Here is an 8847-nt window from a genome sequence, read left to right on the forward strand (position 1 = left end):
AAAATCTGTTTCTGCGCAGAAATCCAAATCTAGTATCAACTTTCTATCAAAGACTTTACTTGGCACAACAATGCAAGAAAATAAAGATACAAAGGTATTGCTACAGTAGTAACAAGCACCTTGACTCAAATATAAAACAAAAATTGCAGAAAAAAAACAATGGGTTGTCTCCCAAGAGCGCTTTTCTTTAAAGCCTTTTAGCTAGGCATAGTGATTTTTATGATGCCCACATAAAGATGAGAATTGAAAAGAGAGCATCAAGAAGCATATATAAAACATGTTTAAATCTAACACTCTTCCTATGCATAGGAGCCTTGTAAGAAAACAAGTCAATGAAGAACAAAGTGAGTAGCATAGGAAGACAAAACAAGTGTAACTTCAAAAATTTCAACACCAGGAGAGGAGACTTAATATTATTGTGATATATGAAATCGTGTCTCCCTCTCTCATAAGGACCAGTAGGTCTTAAAGTACCCAACAAATAAAAGCAAATCAAGAGAAAGCTCAAAATATTCATCATAAATAGAAGAAATTTAGTAACATGAAGATTTCTATACCCATACTTTCCTCTCTCAAAATAATTTTCAGTGGCATCATGAATAAACTCAACAATATAGCTATCACATAAAGCATTCTTATCATGATCCACATGCATAAAAGTATCATTACTCTCCACATAAGCATAATCAATTTTATTAGTAATAATGGGAGTAAAACTATCACATCCATCATTGTAATCATCATAAATTGGAGGCATAGAATAATCATAATGAACTTTATCCTCCATAGTAGGTGGCACTAGAATACCACTATCATTATAATCATCATAAATGGGAGGCAAAGTATCATCAAAGAAAATTTTCTCCTCAAAACTTGGGGGACTAAAAATATCACAACCAGCTTCCCCAAGCTTAGACTTTTCCATAGCATTAAAAATAATAGAGTTCAAAGAATTCATGCTAAAACCATTGCTACAATTATTTTGCAAACAAAGTTCCATGGGTTTTTTAATTCTCTCTTCAAACACATCATGTCCTAATTCAAGATAAAGTTCATAAAGATCTCTAATTTTGTTGCTGTTTTCCATTAAGCTTAACTAGTGAAATAAAAACAAGAAACAAAAAGATATAATTGCAGAATCTAAAGGAAATAGCTTCGAGCACTCACACACCGGCAACAGTGCTAGGAAATAGCTTAGTAGTCGGAGGATGTGAATACCTTTTACCTTACCTCCCCAAAGAACGGCGCCGTGAAAATAGCTTGATGTCTACGCACGCTTCTATTCATGTAGACAGTGTTGGGCCTCCAAGAGCAGAGGTTTGTAGAACAGACAGCAAGTTTCCCTTAAGTGAATCACCCAAGGTTTATCTAACTCGTGGAGGTAGAGGTCAAAGATATCCCTCTCAAGCAACCCCGCAATTAAGATACAAGAAGTCTCTTGTGTCCCCAACACACCTAATACACTTGTCAGATGTATAGGTGCACTAGTTCAGCGAAGAGATAGTGAAATACAAGTAATATGGATGATTATAAGTAGTAATTGCAATCTGAAATAAAAATGGCAGCAAGCGAACATGTAGCAGAACTTGTTGGAAACGATGTTTCAATGCTTAGAAACAAAGCCTAGGGATCATACTTTCACTAGTGGACACTCTCAACAATGATCACATAATTGAATAAATAAATGCTACTCTCAAATACTCTCTTGTTGGATAACAAACACCATTCATTGTGTAGGGCTGCAAAAGCACACCTCAAGCCGGAGCAAACAAGCTCCACAACGTCATAAAGGAATCACACACGATGCGCACACTGTCACCATCACATCGTGGAGAGTGACTCCGGAGTTCATATTAAAGTAACGTCTAGAGTGCATAATAGTAAGAGTAACATCTACATATTCAACTAGATTACAAAGCTCATAATCACATAAAGATCACACCATGAGAGAGAGAGAGAGATGAACCACATAGCTACCGGTAGAGCCCTCAGCCTCGGGGGAGAACTACTCCCTCCTCATCATGGGAGACAGCAACGGCGATGAAGATGGCGGTGGTGTCGATGGAGATGACTCCCGGGGCAATTCCCCGTCCCGGCGGCGTGCCGAAATAGAGATTCTGTCCCCCGAAACTTGTCGTCGATGGCGGCAGCGCTGCGGAACTCTTCGTGGAATATGGCTGGATTCCCTAGGGTTTTCGCGTCTGGGCAATATATAGGCGAAAGGGCGGCGCGAGAGGGTGCCCGAGGGGCCCACCCCATAGGGCGGCGCCGCCCCCCTCCTGGTCGCGCCAGTGGATGGGGAGGAGGTCGCGGGCCTCCTCTGGCCTGGCCCTTCTGGCTCCGTGGGTCTTCTGGCGAAATAGAATTTCTGTAATTTTTCTGGATTTTTCCAAGCACTTTGGTTTTTGGGCCTTTTCTGCAATAAATGTACATAATAAACGTAAACCGGCACCGTGGCATCTTGTTAATAGGTTAGTCCAATAAATGCCATAATATGATATAAAGTGCGTATAAAACATGTAGCTATTGGCATAAAACTAGCATGGAACATAAGAAATTATAGATACGTTGGAGACGTATCAGTCGGCGATGAAGAACTCGAACAACAGTGAGCAGTCACGCCAAGATGTTCCCTAAAAACCTTATCGTCCATTTCCCGATGCAAGATCTCAATGGACGGGTTCCGAGACCTGCCCTTCGAGACGATCATGCATGCATGTACTCACAACAACAAGGAAAACTAGAGATCATCACAACAAAAGAAACTGGTCGCGAGATAGGGACGGAAATGAGTGGATAACTCAAGATCTATTTTATCTCTTGTGTCCTTGTGTAGCCTAGGAGGGCAAGCGCCAACCAAACCTCCACGAGTTGGAAGAAAGGGACATGTGGGGAGCATGCACACACATGCCGATACGTACCCAACTTATTTGGTGCACCAAGCAAAAAAATTAAGCTTTCATAAAACTAGTTTCTAACTTGAACCAGATTCACGAAACGAGGTGGGTGTATGCACGATGTGTGGCAAGGCATGTGTGTGATGTGATGTGATGTGATGCGGAGGACGAGGAGTGTGCGTGAACTTCTTCTCTTCTCACTCACTCAGTGGAGCTTGAACAATGCCACTATAAACTATTCCAACTCTCTTCCTCCTAGCAATGTGGAACTAAACTTTATCTCCTCACAACCTCCCATGCATACTAGATGGGCCTTAAATTTCAGGATTTTTCTAGGCTATATGGATTGCCTACCTAGGCTCCAACCCATATAATCCAACATAAATCTAGAGTAGGCACATGGTAACAATCACCCCACCACGCTAACTATGAGGCATGTCCGATTTTCATGTCAAGTTTCAAAGGAAAGGGGGGCAAAGTTCATGCTGATCTAGGCCACTATAAATGGACCGCTCACATCTCATTGTTCTCACCGCAGGGTGACTCAAATTTATTGCGATAAAGGGAACCACGAACACACGACAAACACTGCGGAAACCAGACTGCGAGGCATTGGCGATACCTAGCATCACTCCTCGCCATCATTGTTACCATGCAAGCCTCCGACAAAAGCACAACGACAATCTAGCACTAGACATCCACCGCCATCCACTAGTCCCTTCTGCTACTGCCAACTCCAAAGATAGTGCCTAAATGTGGTTTCGACGTAAAAGCATAGCCATCGCCTCGTACTAGATCTAGGGTTTCCCTCTAGAATTGCCTCGAGCAGAGTAGATGAGAACATCAACATGGTGATAGCTTCCAAATGGTAACACATGGCACATAGCTGTCGCCATCATCGGCTCCATTCAAGGCCAAAGAAAGCTTTCACTCGGCAATGTCCTGAGCCGACCAATGCTCTACCACCATCCACATGCATGGACACACCTGTCAAGGTCATCAACACCTCAAAGCCTAACCTCCTTTAAAACCGAATAAGATTCGCACGCCTGACCGAACAAGAGCCATGTTGAAACCTCAACTAACATGCGTTGACTAATTGCACCCTCTCTCGGTCGCACCCTTCTATGAACTGTGGAGAGTAGACCACCGAAGGCCACCGATCATTGTCGCCAACACGGGATTGTTGCCTCTCGACATCCGTGCTCCATCCTTGAATCAATAGGTGGAGGCCCTCATCGCCTCGGGGAGCTAGTGGTCAACTAGACAGGACGAGGAGATATGGAATATGGGAGTAGGATATATGGAGGAATGATGGATTGCCTTTTAAGCTGAAATGATGAATTGCTAGGAAAAAATCCAACAAACTAGAAAATAAATGGCAGCTGGAAAAAATAGTCAATGTCATGGATGGTAATATAAATAATCAACAAAATAATTCATGTAATAGAATAGAAGTACTCCCTCCGATTCATATTAATTGACTTCAATATGGATGTATCTAGAACTAAAATGTGTCTAGATACATCTATATTAGAGTCAATTAATAATTAATATGAACCGACTTCAAAAAAGAAACAATTAATATGAACAGGAGGGAGTAACTTTTTTATCTCCATAGTAAATGCTTGTAAATTACCAACCGATCCAGAATAGGGCGATGAACACCAGTACACGCTTTGTTAGGGACTTTTCTGTAACTCTGTCATCCCTCCACCCATCGTACCTCCACCCGGCGGCGGCGGCGGCGGCGCCATGGCTAAGAGCGGCAAGTCGACGGAGGCGGCGAGCACAACGGCCCCTTCTCCTCCAACCCCGTCTCCCTCCGTAAAGGCTAAGGCGAGGAAGCGGCTGGAGATCGAGGGGTACCCTGTGGAGGGCATCTCCATCGGCGGGCAGGAGACCTGCGTCATCTTCCCGACGCTGAGCCTCGCCTTCGACATCGGTCGGTGCCCGCAGCGCGCCGTGTCGCAGGACTTTCTCTTCATCTCCCACGCCCACCTCGACCATATCGGGGGCCTCCCCATGTACGTGGCCACGCGGGGGCTCTATAGGCTGCGCCCGCCCACTATCTTCGTCCCCAAGTACCTCAAGGAGCTCGTCGAGCAGCTGTTCGACGTGCACCGAGCCATGGACCAGTCCGAGCTCAAGCACACCCTCATCCCACTCGACGTTGGCGAGGAGTATGAACTCAGGAGGGACCTCAAGGTCAAGGCCTTCAAGACCTACCATGCCATACCCAGCCAGGTGAGGATAACATGCTTTAGTTCGTCTGGTAATTGCACGTCTTACTGGTTGATTTAGCGAGAATTTTGTACAATTGCCTGATGGGACGTGTGATATCTGATCTGGTTCTATAGGGGTATGTGATATACTCGGTGAAGCAAAAGCTCAAGCAGGATTATCTCGGTCTTCCGGGGAGCGAGATCAAAAGGTTGAAGTTATCAGGTGTGGAGGTCTGTCTGTCTGGTGGATGTCAATATTGCATAGGAATCAGTAAAAGTTACAGTCTAGTAAGAGGTGTTGATTTGGTATTTGCTTCCAATCTGTGCCTTCGCAGATTACCAATACAGTCACAACACCTGAGGTTGCCTTTACTGGAGATACGATGTCAGATTTCATTCTCGATCCTGATAATGTGGATGTGTTGAAGGCCAAAATTCTTGTAGTGGAGGTATTGCTTTTACCGCTTTCTCAGTGTATGACCATCTTCCTTTTTATTAACAGTAGCAAAGCTGCTTCGTCTTCATGTATTGTTAAATCTCACTGCATTGAAGCTGGTTACCATTATTTTGAGAACAGAACTTGTCCTAGCTAGAAAAGAATTACTTTGACACCAGTAAGCAGCAATTAATTGAATCCTTCTTCTGCTGTTTTTTATGTTATTTAATCTCATGAATTCGACTTATTCCTATCGCTGATCTACTAACCTGTGGTTTATAAGTTTCAGAGTACTTTCCTTGATGATTCTGTTTCCATTGAGCATGCAAGAGAGTATGGGCACACGCACTTGTTTGAGGTTATCCTGTGGCTACGATTTTTTGTATCTGTCAAAGGAAAAACTGTTATGCAGTTTCCGTAGTGGTCCCTACGTTTCCATTTATGTTTGATAGTATTTGCAGATTGCGAGTCACTCTGATAAGCTTGAAAACAAGGCCATTCTACTAATTCACTTTTCGGCTCGTTATACAACAGAGGTAGGCTAATATCCATCGCTTCAGTTCTCTGTATTGAGACTATATGAATAGTTATTGAAATTTGACATGCTGATTAAAGCCTCCTTTTACCTCCTTTACTCGTTACTTTATCCCAATCCCACTCATGTTTAGGATAGTTTGGCTCGACCTGTTGGTCCTATCTTCTAGTTAATCAACTTCACCAATTTTTTGCAGTCTTTCTATATTTGAACTCCTTGTAACAAAGCATGACATTTCCATTTGTTTCCCAACGTTTTTGTTTCCTCATTAAAAGAATATTCTTTTCGATTTTACATGCTTTGGTTGACCCCATCATAATCGAACACGCAAATTTATCCTTGTAATAAAAAAAGAATCATTGGAACCCTAATGCTACAACTGCCTTTTCAGGAAATTGATGCAGCGATAAGCAGGTTGCCACCATCTTTTCAAAGCAGAGTTTATGCGTTGAAAGAGGGCATCTAAATATGGGCTGAGTTAGTCAACCTTTTTTCTTCTTTTTCCCTCTGAACAACCAGTGTTTCTGTAATTTTCAGTTAAAACATTTGGTTTCGTGGTATGGCATCATAGCAGTGTTCTTGACATGCCCTTGCTACTAAATTCATCTCAAATTCTGTGAAATGATAGTTTTAGTACAATATTCGCTTTGTCTCCGTAAGATTAGAACATCGATCCTGACAAAAGAAGATATTTGATTTTGCATACAATTCATAAACAAGAGTGATTACAATACGTTCATGCTGTATAGGCCATGCATGTATATGTATATGGTAGGGTACACAATTCCTAGCTTCTCTTTAGAAAAAAAATCGAGGAGTAATATACGTACAATGATTACACAAACAAAGAGTAGCAAGTTAATCTTCTATGCATATATATCCATTGCTGTCTACCATCAAAATGGGCTCTTCTCGCGTGGTAATTCTTCTCTTACCTCGGGCGATCCGGCGGGGCCTGGCCGGCGACGACATATGGCGTGCGGCCTCGCAGGTGTAGTTAATATGGGCGCCTGCGACGATCAGCAGGCAATGCCTGGCTTGCAGGCTAGCGTGCCGGCGAAGCGGGTGAGCCTCGTGACATATTCCCCTGGCTTGGGCTTGATGAGGTCCTTCTTGTTGAGCTGCTGCTGGATATTGCCGCCGGATGGAGTGAAGAAGGCGTTGTTCATCATGAGGTCGGCCTCAGTGTGCCAAACCCAGTTCTTCCACACGGATTCCTCAGCGTAGTCGCGCTTGGTGATCTGCCCACCCATTCAATATCACATTGACATATATATGTAGAGAGAGAGAGAGAGAGAGCAGCTAGCTAGCTAGGGAATTTCAATCGTCGAGTGAGGAATAACAAGGAGACGTGCCTGTTTTGCAGCCATGTTTGGCGGCGCGATGTATCGGTTTCCCTGGCTGATGATGGTAGGGTTGCTACTGCCTCCAATGGCGTACATGAGCCAGTGCGTGTAGTCATTGTTGACGACGTGGAAGAAGCCGTAGCGGCATCGGGGCATCCTCTGGACGAGGCCTCTCCCGAAGTGGTTGAAGGCGACGGAGACCTGGATGACCTTGTCCTCGGGCGTGTTGTCGTTGGCGCCGAAGAGCATGACGTCGTTGTGGTTTGTGAGGTGGCAGTTGGAGATGGTGACGGCGGTGGACGCCGCCACGACGTCGACCATCCCGTCCTCGCACAGGGACATGGAGAGGTGGTCGATCCACACGTCGGTGGCGTTGAAGAGGGAGACGCCGTCGCCGTCAGCCTTGGTGCGCGGGGTGAAGTGGTTCGGTGACACCGCCACATCGCCGCCCTCCGTCTTCTTGATGTCGTGGATGTGGAGGTTGTGGATGATGATGTTGCGCTGGTTCTGGATGGTGAGGCTGCCGCCGTCGGCGAGGTGCACCTGAGCCCCGCGCCCGTCGATGGTCTTGTTGCTCTGGATCACGATCTCCTGGGTGGTGGTGATGATCATGTCCCTCGCGAAGATGATCCACAGCGGCTCTATCTGGACGACGCCCCACCGGAGTGTGCCGGGCACCGGGTTCTTGTAGTCGTCGCTCGGGTCGGTGACGATGTAGATCTTGCCCCCGAGCCCTCCAGTGGTCTCGCGGCCGAAGCCCTTGGCGCAGCGGGCCAGCCGCTGCCGGTCCGTCGCCCAGTCCTTGCGGCAGCGCCAGCACCGGTCGATCGGGTTCGTCGCCAAGCACGGCCCCGAGTACTTGCCCTTCTTCTTCTTCTCTGACAGCGTTCGACGCGGGCTACTCGACCTGCATTGCACGCTTAAATGTTCATGTCATGCATGCCTTCGTAGTTCGTACAAATGGATGCTGCAAGTTTAATTAGGCCATGGTGGAGGGACGCATGCCTCTGGACGGCGCGGTTGAAGTGATTGACGACGCTCAAGGGGTCGGGGTTGTACCCCGCGCTCGCCACGGCCGCCGCAGCCAGGAATGCCGCGGCGAAGAGGAGCAGCGACGCCGGCCTGCTCCATTGGAGGCTACGCTCCATGGATGGCTACCTATATGAGTTGTATCTCTCTCTATCTTCTGGTGTGATTGATTGTCTGGGTAACTTGAGATAGAGAGGGAACAACCCAATCGATCCCTCGAGTGGAATGGAGGAGAAGGCCTATATACATAAGAGGATGGCAATCGAGATGGTATAATTAGGAGACAGGGTGAGGCGACCCACGCTCCCCGGAGAGGAGAAATTCTTCTGCCACTATTTGACTTTCTATTCTTGGTTCGGTCAGGCCGGACAGGAGACGG

The 8847-nt window shown here is 45.9% G+C and overlaps 2 protein-coding genes across 2 annotated transcripts; one reads left to right on the top strand and one right to left on the bottom strand.

The window, feature by feature from the left end:
• The first annotated feature begins 4632 nt into the window (after positions 1-4632).
• Positions 4633-6715, top strand: LOC124686848 (nuclear ribonuclease Z-like). Its single transcript, XM_047220735.1, has 6 exons — positions 4633-5144; positions 5258-5353; positions 5458-5571; positions 5848-5916; positions 6020-6094; positions 6485-6715. The coding sequence occupies exons 1-6, from the start codon at positions 4653-4655 to the stop codon at positions 6557-6559; spliced, it is 921 nt and encodes a 306-aa protein (XP_047076691.1). The 5' UTR covers positions 4633-4652; the 3' UTR covers positions 6560-6715.
• A 397-nt stretch (positions 6716-7112) lies between these two features.
• Positions 7113-8587, bottom strand: LOC124686849 (pectate lyase-like). The gene is made up of 3 exons (XM_047220736.1): positions 8439-8587; positions 7449-8346; positions 7113-7334 (listed from the first exon to the last, which is right to left on the bottom strand). The coding sequence occupies exons 1-3, from the start codon at positions 8585-8587 to the stop codon at positions 7113-7115; spliced, it is 1269 nt and encodes a 422-aa protein (XP_047076692.1).
• Positions 8588-8847: the final 260 nt, after the last annotated feature.

This window comes from Lolium rigidum, chromosome 2 (assembly GCF_022539505.1).
Source record: "Lolium rigidum isolate FL_2022 chromosome 2, APGP_CSIRO_Lrig_0.1, whole genome shotgun sequence".
NCBI lineage: Eukaryota > Viridiplantae > Streptophyta > Magnoliopsida > Poales > Poaceae > Lolium > Lolium rigidum.